This window comes from Loxodonta africana, chromosome 20 (genome assembly GCF_030014295.1).
Source record: "Loxodonta africana isolate mLoxAfr1 chromosome 20, mLoxAfr1.hap2, whole genome shotgun sequence".
Classification (NCBI taxonomy): Eukaryota; Metazoa; Chordata; class Mammalia; order Proboscidea; family Elephantidae; genus Loxodonta; species Loxodonta africana.
In genome coordinates, this window is record NC_087361.1 from 24,777,011 (window position 1) to 24,792,203 (window position 15,193).

Consider the following 15,193-nt stretch of genomic DNA (forward strand, 5'->3'; position numbering starts at 1 on the left):
TCTCTTTTTTTTCCCCTGTCTTAGACAGCTCAGCTCTCTCAAGCCAGCGGAGTAGTTTCCCAACTTCGTTTTGGACCAGCTCTTACCAGCCCCCACCTGCACCCTGTCTGGGGGGAGTGCATCCTGACTTCCAGGTCACTGTGCCCCCTGGCACCTTTACTGCAGCAGACCCCAGCCCCTGGCCAGGACACAGCCTGCACCAGACTAGCCCAGCCCCTCACCCTCCTGTGTCCGAGTCCTGGCACTACCCTTTGGCATCTCAGGTGAGCCCATCCTACAGCCATATGCATGATGCATACATGCGGCATCACCACCCCCACGCCCACATGCACCACCGCCACCACCACCACCACCACCACCACCACCACCCTTCTGCTGGCTCCACCCTGGACCCGCCATATGGGCCTCTGTTAATGCCATCAGTGCGCGCAGCCAGAATTCCTGCTCCCCAGTGTGACATCACAAAGACAGATCCGACTACAGTCACTACTGCTACCTCAGCGTGGGCCGGGGCCTTCCATGGGACAGTCGACATCGTGCCAAGTGTGGGGTTTGATACAGGTAAGCTGGTGGGTTTCTTCTTCCCCATAAAAAGAAGAAAACGTTAAGGAGGGGGGGACATTTTAAATACTTTGAAATATCTTTCTCTCATACGTAAAGTTATGCTTTGCCAATATGTTTATAAAACCTAACCAGTTTTGCAATAATTTCTGCATTCCTGCAGAAATCGGTATGACTAGCTCATGAAGTACACCCTGAGAATGGACACAGAATTTTACTCTCGTCTCTTAGGGTAGTAATCTTTTCTTTGAACTGGAATCTCTGGTACCTTATGTGAACAAAGACTTGACCACGTTCTTTTAAGTCTCTCCATGTTTCTGTGCTCAATACTGTAGTGTATGTAATGCCTAATAGAATTCAGAAGTAGTTCTGTTTCAGTAATTTCTCTTTCACTCCTTTTTACGAGGTCTTATTTATATCTGCAAAACAAACTGTTTTCTAGAGTAAAGTCCACAATCCACCCTTGAAAAAGAATTTAAACACATTTTTAAGGAATGGGTTTATCTTCTCTTCCAGCTTCCTTCCCTGCCCCTTCCTTCTTTCTCTCTCACAACCTCTCTTTCTCTGATTTAAATAATAATAGACTTAAAAGACTTCTATAAAGTTTATATTCAGGAATTTTTTCTTCACAGAGCCTTTAGCTGTCTGGAATTCACTACTTCAGAAGGTCATGATGTTGAATGTTTTAGTTTGGTTTTCAAACTGTGCTATTTAGATTAATAGCTCTGAGTTCACAAAATCATAGGCATCTGAAGCTTAAAAAAAAAAAGGAAAAGAAATGAGAAATTACATCCCAACAGTTTATATTCCATAGTCATCCACCTTCAATATCAGGTACTTTTTGGGAACAATTTATGACATTCTAGAATTTTCTCTTCAGAAGTTTAAAGAAACTCTTCCTTTCTGTAGTTTTTCTGTCAAGAATCTTTAATTGGAATGCTGGTTAGCAGTAGAGAACTCCCTAGAGTAATAAATGTTCAATGTTAAGCTGCATTTACCTTGACATGGGTGAGATATATTGGTTAACTGTTCCCCACTGAGCTTTGTTTTGCTGGTCATTGCCCTGCTTCACCAAGTTCCAAGCTACTTTTCTAAACAAAGCATCAGGGACTTTGGTTCTCCCCTGTGTAGGGGAGAGTGGTGGGGCTAGCCTTCACAGGCTTCCCTTCACCCTTTGCTATATATTAGCAGAATGAAGACAACTCAGTTGTCTGAGACCAGGGGCCAGATCTGAATGGAGTCCCAGTTTGGTAGCTCCTACCAAGGGCAGCCAGATTCTAGAGGTTCTTCCTTATCTCACTTCCATAGTATCTATGGGACCAGAGTAACAATGCTCTTAGGAGGCAAGGGAGATGTCCCTTCTGTGCATTTTATCACATAAACGGGGAGATGGATGTGATCATCAGTTGCTCTCTGCTCCAATTCTCTGTCAATTTTTACCTACTTTTGTACTTGGAACTTTGGATGAGCCTAATCATGGATTCATTATTCAGAAATTCAGTTTGAAATAGTCTTTTGGATTGAAAAGTCATCCCGCCCCTTTTGGAAATGGTCAAGAGAGGGTTGTTTTTTTTTTTTTTTTTTCTTTCTCTCTCTCGGAGAGACCTAAAGAGGACCTATCTGCATATACAATGTAATAGATCTTGATACTTACTGAACTGTGAATTAGGATTTATTAAGCACCTACTATATAAGGCATTGAGGGTCAGTAATGGTCTTCCATGTGGGAGGAGGCCTGAGTTTAATTCCAAGTCAACACACCACATGCACAGCCACCATCTGTCAGTGGAAGCTTGGGTGTTGCTGTGATTCTGAACGGGTTTCAGCAGAGCTTCCAGACTAAGACTAGGAAGAAAAGCCTGGTGACCTTCTTGCTTCTGAAAATCAGCCGATGAAAACCCTATGGATCACAATGGTCCATCTGTAACCAGTCATGGGTTGGTGTGGTGCTGGGTAGTGTTTCTTTCCGTTGGACATGGGGTCGCCATGAAGCCGGGGATGACTGATCAGCCGCTAACAACATTTAAGGCACTGTATGAGACACTTTATTATTGCTTTGAATCTTTAAACCAAATCTAAGATGGGCTTCGTTAGATTAATTTACAAATGAGGATACTAAGGCTTAATTTCCTTATTCAAAACCTACTTGCCTAAGTTGCGTTGTTAAGAGTCCAAGCTTAGATTTGAACTGTTCCTCTCAAAGGGCCTGCTGGAGTAGCATCTCCATGTATTTCTAGAAAAATTGTTGTTGTTGTTGTTAGGTGCCTTTGAGTTGGTTCTTATTCATTGTGATCCTGTGTACCACAGAACTAAACACTGCCCATTCCTGTGCCATGCTCAGAATCATTAGGCTTGAGCCCATTGGTGCAACCACTTTGTCATTCCATCTCGTTGAGGACCTTCCTCTCCAGTTGTCAATAATGGAGGATCAGTATTCCCATTTTGGGCACACATAGTGCTGCTTTGTGTCAGTATGGGTTTAGGACCATGATTACTATTCACCCCTATCTATGAGTTTTGGTCCAATTGAGAAAACTAAGACAAAGGAATCAAACAAACAAAGATGAATTATTGGCATAATCGTTGATCAGGTAGAATTGGAGACTGCTACAATTGGATTTCCTAGTACTTTGGACTAAATTCAGACCCTGAGAGGTCTTATCCAAGGGAAAATCTGGACTTCAGAGAAGATTTCTGGGACATCTTTCTTGTGCCAGAGCTTAGACCTTCCATTACTGTGAAGAGACCAATGGTTACTCAGGTTTGCCTCTGGAAAGGATAGTATGAGACATAGCCCTGGTGTGGTTCCCTACAGAGGGCAGGACCAGGAGGAGCACACACCCCACTGCATGGTGGTGGGCCCATAAGAGAGAGTGGAAGTAGCTAAGCCTTCTGTGCTCACTTCCTTGTCTTAAACTCAGGCATCACATCAAATATCACATCTCTCCCTTTAGAAGGAGTTAGAGAGGGGTGTGGTAGGTCAAATCCCCCAGGAAACAGACTCTAAGACTTAAATATGCTTTATTGCAGAGTGTTCTGAGCGCATATCTTGGGATAAGAGAAGAACTGGGCAGAAGGAGAAGCGGCAGTGTGATAAAGTTGCAACAGAAGCTTTCATAGATTCTGTAGAGAGCCCTGGAGCTAGGATGGCCTTTTGCAGTTGTCCTGCCTTGAGTTAAAGGTCGCTCTTTGGAAATCCTATGGAGCAGTTCTACTTTGTCCTATAGGGTCATTATGAATCAGAATTGACTCGATGGCAGTGGGTTTGTTTTTTTTTTTTTTTTTTTTTTTGGTTTGAGTTAAAGAGGTTGAGCTTTCATATTCTTTCATTGACCCAGTTATTGGGTGTTATCTGCTTCTGGGAAGAGGGTATGACATTGGGAATGGTGGCTAGCTTCATCTGAAGGCAATTCCCCCCTCCAAAAAAAAACAAAAACATAAAAATTGTGTGTTGTGAGTTGCCAACAGCTAGGAGGATAAATGTCTCAGTCCTGAAGGGGAAAGGATTTGGTGGTGGACAGGGCACAATGGTAAGGGTAGTAAAAAAAAAAACCTTAAATTCTTCCAACTACTTATAAAAGGACAGACATTCTTGTTTAACAGGCCCAAGCTAGGAAGGGTAGGGTGGTTGAGAGGAGCAGGAGATGGGTCCCTCTACATAACCATGCAGCCCAGAATAGTGTCCCAATTCAAGACTGATCATCAATGTTGGGTGGCTACCAAGCAACCAAGAGACAAGCCTTCATTTCAAGTGAAGTAGGCATAAAACTTCTTGAAGTCCAGGTACCTAGGCCACCAAATTGTAGGTCATTTTTACATACTTAGACGGTAAATATATTAATCCAACTATATTGAGAGCAGTTTGGTAGAAGATATGAGATTTTCTTAAGTAGGAACATGGCTAAATAATTTTAGATGCATTTTTATTTTACAGCCATTGAAAGAAATTAAGGAAATCCGGAGGAATTCTGGAAGGATTAGCATGATACAATGTTTAGCACCAAAAGAGAATTTGAGAATGTTGTATATAGTATAATCCAGGTGTCAGCAGACTTTTTCTGTCTGATAGGAATTATGTAAGCTTTGTGGGGCCAGACAGTGTCTGTCACAGCTATGAAACTGCTGTTGTAGTGTGGAAGCAGCCGTAGACAAAACTTAAATGAATGAACATGGTGGAGTTCCAATAAAACTTTATTTATGGCCACTGAATTTTATATATACTTTTCATATTCCTTTTCTTTTAATTTCATTTTTCAACTATTAAAAAAATATGCAAAAGCCATTTTAGCTCACAGGTTGTACAGAAACAGCCAATAGGCCAGATTTGGTAGTTTGAGTATGTGGTTAGCTGAGCTTGGTACTGTTCCATGTATATATTCTTTATCTATACTCTGTGTTCCTTAATGGAAATTGTCTGGAAGCATAAACCCGCAACTTTTAATGCTAGTGGTGCAGTGGTTAAGAGCTCAGCTGCTAACCAAGAGGTAGGTAATTCGAATCCATCAGCCGCCCTTTGGAAACGCTATGGAACAGTTCTACTTTGTCCTATAGGGTCGCTATGAGTCGTAATCGACTCAGTGGCAACAGATTTTTTTTTTAACTCCTGGCAAGTTAGTGGGAGTCTGAGCTTTGATTCCACACTGCCTGCTTTTATAAGCCCAGCTCTGTTGCTTACTAGCTGCGTGACCATGGGCAAGCTATTTAGTCCCCTGTGCTTCAGCTTCCTTATCTGGAAAAGATGCCTCGTGGGCGTCATTATAAGGATTAAATAAATTAGTGAAGTAAAACATTGACAAAAATGCCTCTCACGCCCTCACTTTTTTTTAACATTAGAAAAATTATTGAGGTATAATTATAACATAAACTTGACTTTTTTAATGTGTACAATTCTGTGGTTTTTAGAATATTCACAATGTTGTACAACCATTACCATTATCTAATTCCAGAATATTTCCATCATCCCAGCAAGGAATCTGTACCTGTTAGCAGCCATTCCCTATGACCTCCTCTCTAATCTCTGGCAACCACTAACATAGTTTCTGTCTCTATGAATTTGCCTATTTAGGATATGTAACATAAATGGAATCAGAATATGTGGCCTTTAGTGTCTGACTTCTTTCACTTAGCATAATGATTTCAAGACTTATCCATGTTGGGGCAGCATATGTCAGTATTTCATTTCTTTTTATGGCTGAAAAAATACTATCATATAAATATAGCCCATTTTGTTTATCTATTCATCCTCTGACCTGCTGCCATGGAGTCGATTCCAATTCATAGTGACACTGTAGGACCAAGTAGAACTGCCCAATATGGTTTCCAAGGAGCAACTGTTGGATTCAAACTGCCGACATTTTGCTTAACATCCGAGCTCTTAACCACTGCACCATTAGGGCTCCAATTCATCTGCTGATAGGCTTTTTTTTTTTTTTTCACTTTTTGACTATTATAATATTTCTTGGTACTTCTTGATATTGACTCTTATGAATGCGGCTGCTATGAGCATTTGTGGACAAATTTTTGTGTGGACATCTCTTTTCAGATCTTTTGGGTTGTATATGTAGGAATGGAATTGCTGGATTGAGAGAACCCTACCCTTTTTTTTTTTTATACTTCTGTATTATTGGAAATTTTTTTCAAAGAGCATTTCCTGTATCTTTAATTAATATTTTATAATAAGAATAGAGTTCTGAGGTTTGATAGGAAACATCCTTATAATAAGAATAGAGTTCTGAAGTTTGATAGAATGAAGGGGCTAGGGTCAGGAGAGTCAGGTGTCTAGGGCACAAAATTTAAATAGGCTCTCATTCTTGGAGTCGACAAACTGCATTCTTAAATGTTGCATTTGCATTCCGGGTGCCTCACAGGCTTCATCCTAGTCCTGGCTCTGCTTTTCTTCATGTGCGGTTCAGGTACAGCCCACTTTTACTTGTCTCCCTCTGGTGAACATGTGCCACATATAGACACATGGGAACCATCACTGTGCTAATCTGATTGTGGGACATCTGTACATACCCTTGACCTGAAAGCCAGTTATCAGGTTTCCTACTTTAGGCTTCTCTTTCCCTTAGCAGCCTGAAAACTGGGTTCCAAGAGTTCCATGGCAACAGGATGTGGTAATAATGGCTAAATTAAAAAAAAAAAGAAAGGCTTATGATGAAATAAACTTGATAACACTGTCTACTATATACCTCTTGGAGATCATATTCACTTTATCATATAAAAAGGCTTTTACACATTTTTCAGTAAAGTTGTTGTTGTTGTTAGGTGCAGTCAAGTCGGTTCTGACTCATAGCGACCCCATGCACAACAGAACAAAACACTGCCCGGTCCTGAGCCATCCTTACAATCGTTGTTATGCTTGAGCTCATTGTTGCAGCCACTGTGTCAATCCACCTCATTGAGGGTCTTCCTCTTTTCCACTGACCCTGTAATTTACCAAGCATAATGTCCTTCTCCAGGGACTGATCCCCCCGACAACATGTCCAAAGTATGTAAGATGTAGTCTCGCCATCCTTGCTTCTGAGGAGCATTCTGGTTGTACTTCTTCCAAGACAGATTTGACCAAAAGGTCAGCAGTCCGAATCCATCAGGTGTTCCTTGGAAACCCTATGGGCAGTTCTGCTCTGTCTTATAGGGTCACTATGAGTTGGAATCGACTCAATGGCAGCAGTTTTCAGTAAAGAAACATGTTAAACTTTGTTTAATAGACGATTTTTCAAACTGATCTTCTGATGGGCACATTTTGTTTTTAGCGTACTTACTAACTTCTCATGGAATTCTCTGTGGAAAATGCTATTTAGCTTAGTTTTCCCCACAATAAAAGCCATTCTTTCAACTTTTCTCTGTAAGTTTTTTATAAACTTTGTTGTTGTTGAGGGTATACACAGCAAAGCACATACCAATTCAATAGTGTCTGCATGTGTAATTTAGTGACATTGATTATGTTCTTTGAGTTGTGCAACCGTTCTCATTATCCTTTTCTGAGTTATTCCTCCCTCATTAACATAACCTCACTGCCCCCTGAGATTCCTATCTAATCTTTCGAGTTGCTGTTGTCAATTTGATCCCGTATAGATGATTCTTAAAAGAGTATGATGATCAAGACAGACCTTTTTTTTAACTAGTTAAGCTAAAACATTGTTTGGTTTTAAGATGACTTCAGGGGATATTTTTTGTTTAAAGATTGTCAGGGCAGTAGTTTCAGGGGTTTATCCAGCATCCATGGCTCCAAAAGTTCTGGAGTCCATGATAATTTGAAGTTCTGTTCTGCATTTTTCCTGCTTTTGATCAGGATTCTTCTATGACATCTTTGACCAAAATGCTCGGTAATGGTAGCTGGGTACCATCTAGTTCTTCAGGTCTCATGGCAAAGGAGGCCGTTGTTCATGGAGGCAATTAGCCACACATTCCATATCCTTCTCTTGTTCCTGACTCTTCTTCTCTCTCTGTTGCTCCAGGTGAATAGAGATCAATTGTTGTGCCTTGGATGGCTGCTTGCAAGGTTTTAAAACCCCGGGCACTACCCAACAAACTGGAAGGTAGAACAGAAGTACTAAACATGCTATTAGGCCAATTAACTGGGATGTCCCATGAAACCATGACCCTAAACCTCTAAACCAAGGAACCAAATCCCATAAGGTGTTTAGTTGTACATAAGTTGCCTCAGCAGCTACTCTTTTTTGTATTGTTGTTGTAAACAACTTTTCATTTAACATTAAGCTGCTGCGAAGAGGTACAGATTAGGAAAGGTCTATGAGGTTGAAGATAATGGCCAGAAGGAAAAGATGGAGAAATGAAGGTCACAGTACATGGAGAACTGACTTCAGCAATCTCAGAGTATTGTATTTGGTCCTTTTGTGTGTCAGGAGGAAGAGAGTTAAATGTGGAAATGTTTGCTTGTGGTTGTGATACAACGTGTTACTAGACATGCATGTACGAATGCTAGAATATGCCTCTTCTTATCGTGCCCAGTTTTTTTTGTGTGTGATGATATTATGTAAATTATGACCTGCTATTCGCCTTTTAGTGATCATAACCATACAATGCATTTCATTGATACGTTGTATCATCCCTATTTTGTCTGATTGCTGATAGTTTGCCTAACGTAAGACATACAATGTTATATACATCCAAGCCACTTTGATTTAATTTTTCAAGTGAAGATTAGTTGATGAGGCTTTTCCACTAACACGCAAAGCTGACTTATTTTTAACTTCCACTTCATCTGCTATATTTAAATTTACCAAAATGAAAAAGAGTCATGCTTTGTGGTGCAACTTCTTCCCTAAGAACACAAAGTGTTCCTGGCTTGAGATTGTTTTCTTCTGTAAATCCACACATTAATTTCTCTTAGTATCCCTCATGCAATTTTAGCTATAATTTTTTAAAATAAAGGTATATTTTTATTTTGAGGAATGTCTGATAAATTCAACAAAAACATACAGAGCTTAGAGTTGAGGTATGCATGTTCTTTTTGCTAAGATACTGCCAGCATTTAGGTAGCCTAAATCACTAAAAAAAGAAAAAAATAAATAACAAAATAATAATTCTTTACCATACCCAGGAAATCTGTAGCTAAAAGGGAATTAACATGTGTTGCTGTATCTTCCGTCATCTCAAAAAATTCATGCGTATTAGCCGGAACATTGCATATGTAGCCACCTAATAGTGGATTCAGGAAATAAACCATTATATGAACCTGCCCCAAACTATGATTATAGCCAGATAGTAAACATTATTTGGTTTATATCTCACATATATTCAGATATCAAGTAAAATCAAGGTTACTTATCAAAAAAAATTTTTTTTTTTGCCAGTCAGAGGAAAAATTAAGTTGCTACCAGATCCACAAATTACTTGCCAAAGGAAGGCTGCAAAATTTTCCATAAGTATAGGAAGCCATGTTTCTAATATTCTCTCTAGTGTTAAGGCATGTACTGGATTATTTCTAAAGAAACGTTCATACCAGTGCCACTTGCAAGCTTTCAGTCGTTGCCGGCAGTCCTTGCCGTTGCTTGGTTTGTGGCTACATCACTCCAGTCTCTGCCTCTGGCTTCATATGGCTGCTTCCCTTAGCGTGTCTCTGATTCTGTTTTCACAGGCCCTTCTTATAAGGGCCCCACTGGTTGGATTTCAGCCCCACCCTAATCCAGATGACATCATCTTAACTCATTACATCTGCATAGACACTTTTTCCAAATTAGATCACATTCTGAGGTTCTGGATAGACATGAATTTTTGAGGGGAGAGCACTATTGGCCCCAGTACAGCCACTAAACTACACCCCCCGCCCCAATATTCTGGTTTAATCTAAACCTCTAATCTCACTATTTAGTCAAAGAGACCTCATTCAAATGACAAAAGTTGCATTTTAATGGGATTTAAACTGTAATTATTATTGCCCAAAATTTTTGTGTAGTGTTCCCTTTGAAACAGGAAGTTTCAAAGTTCCTTTGAAAGTTCAGCTTTCAGTGGTTAAGATCAAAGCAAGGTTCAGTCCTGCTCAATACTATGAGCATGCTTTCCAATAAAACCCACCAGTAGGATCTTCTTTTTCTCAAACACAGGAAATTAAAAACAAAAGGAAAGTGAAACAGAGCTCACGTATTAGAGCAGCAAATACAGGGGCAATTTCCATGAAAGAGAGATGGATACTAAGTGGCTAGTAGTGGCTTTTCCATCCAACCTGTAAGTTTGGCCTCTGCCACATCACGTTCCAGGACCCATGCCCTCTTGTAGGTGGTCTGGTGCTGACAAACATGGGCAAAAAGATTGCGATAACATGAAAGATCTCGGAATAAGCTGTTAAAATATTTTAGCATCTGTTTTTAAAATATTACTGATTTTTAAAATTTCTTTGAAGTTCTTAAGGGGATTAAAATATAGATCTTTCTATCTAATAACCTCTTGGAAATCATTTCTCTCTCTAAATATTTACAGTTACAAAAAGGAGTAAGTTGAACCAAGAGTTTCTGACCCAAGACCATCTAATATTGACTTGGTATTACAGTGCTCCAATTTCAGGCTTTGCAATTAAAGAGGAATGTAGTAAATTTGGAAAGGAATAATAATTAAAAGAATCCCATTGACATCAAGTCAATTGCAACTGATAGAGACGCTGTAGGAAAGAGTAGAAGTGCCCCATAGGGTTTTCATGGAGCGACTGGTGGATGTGAACTGCTGACTTTTTGGTTAGCAGCCATAGCTTTTAATCACCGCACCACCAGGGATCTAATTAACAGGCTATCATGATTTGTATTAAAGTGTTAAAGCATTAAAGTATTTTTCCACCTAGAGAAGAAAGGGCACCACAGTAGCGTATGTGTTGGTATTCAATTAAAAACATTTTCCCTCCTTTCTACTCACCTCTTCTCTGGAGCGTATATTACACATAGGGATACTGTAACCAAAGGAGACTAGGCGTACACTGAAGCCTTTCCTGACAAAATTAGTCATTTTTATGAACAGTTAAGAAAAGATGAAATTTTCTTTAATAATTTTGAAAACTAGAGTTGACCTAGAGTCTTACTTCTGTTCATTTGATCTCAGCAGAGTAGACAGATTTAATGACATTTCTGTATAGAAATTGGCCCTAAGACTATAGAATTTTTTTTTTTTTTCCAAAGGTAGTTTTGCTGTTCAGTAAAGATTGATATATTCCTGGAAATACCTACCTTGAGGGCATAAGCTCAGCTAGGGTAGTTAAAACCTAAGTATTAGGGCAATAGTTTCAGATTAAAGAAAGAAAGAAAGGGAAAAAGATACTGGGCAGAGCATTTATGAACTAATGGAAATTCTTTTCCATGGACTTTTTTTTGTAAGTTTATTATGATTTGGTGACAGTAGTTCAGTAATCAACAATTGATTGCTTCACACTTTCTGCAGGACTTTTGGGTGGGCTTATAAGCCTATTTTGCACTGAGGGGAAAAAAAAAGATACATTAAAATATTTACAAACTCTTGAATGGTGTTAGTTGCATAGGTTATGCATCCAGAATGACAATTTCGTGACCAGAAAGAAATGGAAACCATCTTGAGATGCATGCAAAATGCCAGGAGATCCCAGCCAGATAGTGAGATCTGCATGCAAAGTAACTGGATGGTGACTCAGACGGGAGAAATACATTCCAGAGGACTGTTGTCAGTTTCATGTATCCACGGCTGGCTTCGCCAGGACCTTGATGAAACTTCCCCACTCCCCCAGAGCCATGTGGAGATCAGGCCTGTGCTACCCTCTGGGCCTTCCTCCATAGAATGGTACCACAATGTCACAAGGCCCAAAGCATGGGGCTTTTGCCTTCTGGGTCCCCCTCCCACCTGGTAGAGCAAGTGCAGGAGCCTTCTGAGAGGATTATCTATGTTTTACAATGCATTTGGATAATAATACAAATAATTACGTGGGTATACAAATTTGAATGCTAACTACCTGGGTGCAAATGGTTATGTGCTGGAAAAGTTGGCATTCAAACCTACCCAGGGGAACCTTGGAAGAGAGGCCTGGCAATCTGCTTTTGGGAGATCATAGCCCTGAAAACCCTATAGGGTCGTTCTACTCTGCATACATGGGGTCACCATGAGACAGAATTGACTCAGTGGCAACTGACAACAACAGAAGACATCTTGGGTGAGGGAAAGTGCTATTATACATTGCTGGTAGAAATTTAAAAAGTTGTAGCCTTTTTAAAAAGTAAAATGGAAATGTATTAAAATTAAAAATACACGTAAACTTTGGCCCAGCATGCTCACTCCTGTGAGTCTCTTCCATGTAAATATGAGTATCTAGGATATATGTTAAAAAATGTTTATTGTGACAATGTTCATAGTAGCAAAAAAATGGAATCAAGTGACTGCCCATCAAGAGGAGGATGACTTAAATGTTTTATATGATATTGCTGACTGGAAAAAAAAAATGCAGAAAAGTGTAGGTATGCCTTTCTTGTGTAAAATGAATGACAAAGAATCCTGTATGTGTGTGTCTGTGTGGTGTGTGAATGTACACATAATTTCATGAGAGCAGAGAAAACTAGTTTGTCATCTTGGGTTTCCTTTTGGTACTGTGGGTGTTGGGACACCAATATGAATTAAAGGAGGAGAGGGCAGAGTCTAGAAGAAGAAAAGAAAAAAAAGTATATATTTTATGTATGTACTTACATGCCTGGTGTGTGTGTGAGAGAGAGAAACAGCAGATGAGAGAGACTGATTTTATTAGTAATTTATTTTTCTTCCTAAGTGTTTAGGGGATTAGAAAAATGTTCAATTTAGGGAATGTGGTGGTGCGAACACTTTTCACTGGGCTACTAACTAAAAAGTTGGTGGTTCAAATCTACTCAAGCACTGTGGAAGAAAAGCCTGGCAATCTACTTTCATAGGATTAAAAAAACCTCAAACCTAACCTATTGCCATCAAGTTGATTCAGACTCATAGCAGCCCTATAGGACAGAGGAGAACTGCTCTACAGGGTTTCCAATGCTGTAAATCTTTATGGAAGCGGACTGCCACCTCTTTCTCCTGAGGAGCAGCTGGTGGGTTTAAACCGTCAACCTTTCAGTTAGAAGCTGAGAGCTTTAACCACTGCACCACCAGGTCTCCTTTCATAAAGTTACAGGCTCTGAAAACCCTGTGAAGCACAGTTCTACTCTGACACACGAGTTGGAATCAACTTGATGGCAATGGTTTACGGGTTTAGTCTTTGCAGAGAGACACAGAAATGTGCATGGCAAAAACAGAGGACCAAAAAGTGGGTTCTGGGAATCCTACCACCACTCATTAGCTGTACAATCTTGATTGAGCAAGTTCCATAATGTCTCAACTTCTTTAAATGCAAAGCGAAAATGACACTATCGGCTCCAACACAATTGGGAGATTCCAATGAACTGATGCCCAATGAAGGGCTTTCTAAACGGTGACACGTGGTACGGAAGTGAGCCTCTGATTAGTCTTAACAAGTATGTTGCGTTTCAAACAGAAAAAGAAATTCGCAACGGAGATTTGAGGCAACATGCATAATTGAGATGCAAGCTTTATTGCTTCTGTCACTTTTATAGCTGTTCTCAATTGTTTCTCTTCCTGAGGATGACTACAGTATCCGCTGAAGCTGTATAACTCTAAATTTCACAATAGTGATGTTGTACTGGTAATTGCATTGGTCGGACATACAATGTGATAGAAACAGATTAAGAATAAAGGAGGTAAGAATTTGAAGGATTACCAGGATAGACAGCTTTGAGACTTTTTTTTAGCATAGTTTTCTCTGTGTAAAATACTCTGCCATGTGGAATGAGAGGGTATTAAGAAAATATACCCAATCCAACATGCATATGCACTTTTGAAATATTTTTCCTCATCACTTATATAAATCAAAAAGAAATTTACATGCAGAGCCAGTCGTTTAGACTCTGCATATAATTAGACTCATGTAAACGCTATTAATACATGCTAATCTCTAAAAGCTGCGAACGAAAAACACCCATGTTCATTCCAGTATTAATTTGGTGAAAGATTCCACTGAAGACTACACCAATGTATAGCATCTTCTGCTTTATGGAAACGCCGTCATTCTTTGACTGTTAGCTTAAAAGAAGTTGTCCACAACTATGTGGTTGGGAGTTGGAAACTTTTTCAAGCTACACCACGTCCTCACAAGAGGTATAGCGGGTGAGAAGAAAAAAAAAAGCTTTGCTGTTTCTGGTATCACATATGGGGTGGGGGGGGCATCTAAAAGAAACAGCTGAAAAGAAGAATTCTATTTCAGAAATTGTCCCCAGACAATTTTAGCTTTCATAAGGTTACCAAGATTAAATACAAAAATCCCATACGGTATGTGAAATTTGCAAATTCTTTTTTCCCTTTCAGGCTGCCTAACTCTTCTCTCAACTGTTCTATTTATCAACATTATAAGGTTTTCCAAACAGTTGTTTGTGGCCAACATGTTTTGGATTCCTTGGGAAAAAGATGGCCCAAAAAAGTCTTGAAAGGAACTGATGAAAAGCAAAACATGCCATTTTTCTTTGGGAAATAACCTGATATTTTCAGGGTTAACTTTATCATTTTTTTTTTTTCCGGCCCTAAACTAGTGATATAATTTTTATTTCTGTGCCGATTTTGAAGGAGCAGTATTGGGTGACCCTAGCATCTTCCAAATCACTGAAGCCCTATTTGGGTTTACCTCGATCGAACAGACTCTTCTGGAAAGTGGCAGAGAGCAAGCTTGTGTTCATGTCACATGCAGATAAGGTGAAACACTACTGATGGCAATGTGGGAGTAGGTGTAGGGGCAACTTGTCTCCTTCTTAGTATTTTCCAATATGTTCTGCTTTCGTCAAGAGATTGATTACTTAAGCCAAATGATCATCAAGATTTCTGCAGTTTGGAAGTAATTTTTTAAATGTGGGGGACTTGAAATAATCCATACTCCCAGGTAGGGTGTTTCCTGTGTTGTTGTTATGTCCCTAATTATGTTTTTATGGGTAAGCGATGGATACAGATTAGCTCTTCCTCTGGTTGGATTATCTGTTTTCTAGATCGTAAAGCTGTCACTGAATAACCTAGAAACCTCTTTAAAGATGCACATTTGGCTGCATTTGTTATCCAACAGATGTCTGGATAGTCAGAATCTCATGAGAGTACTATA

General features: G+C 39.6%; 1 protein-coding gene across 4 annotated transcripts in view; it reads left to right on the forward strand.

The window, feature by feature from the left end:
* Positions 1-15,193, forward strand: part of VGLL3 (vestigial like family member 3) — a 57,196-nt gene that overhangs the window by 26,829 nt on the left and 15,174 nt on the right. For all 4 annotated transcript variants that reach the window (XM_003410333.4, XM_064273089.1, XM_064273092.1 and 1 more), the window contains exon 3: positions 25-561. In XM_003410333.4, coding sequence (XP_003410381.4) covers positions 25-561 — 537 coding nt within the window. The remainder of the gene's footprint in view (positions 1-24; positions 562-15,193) is intronic.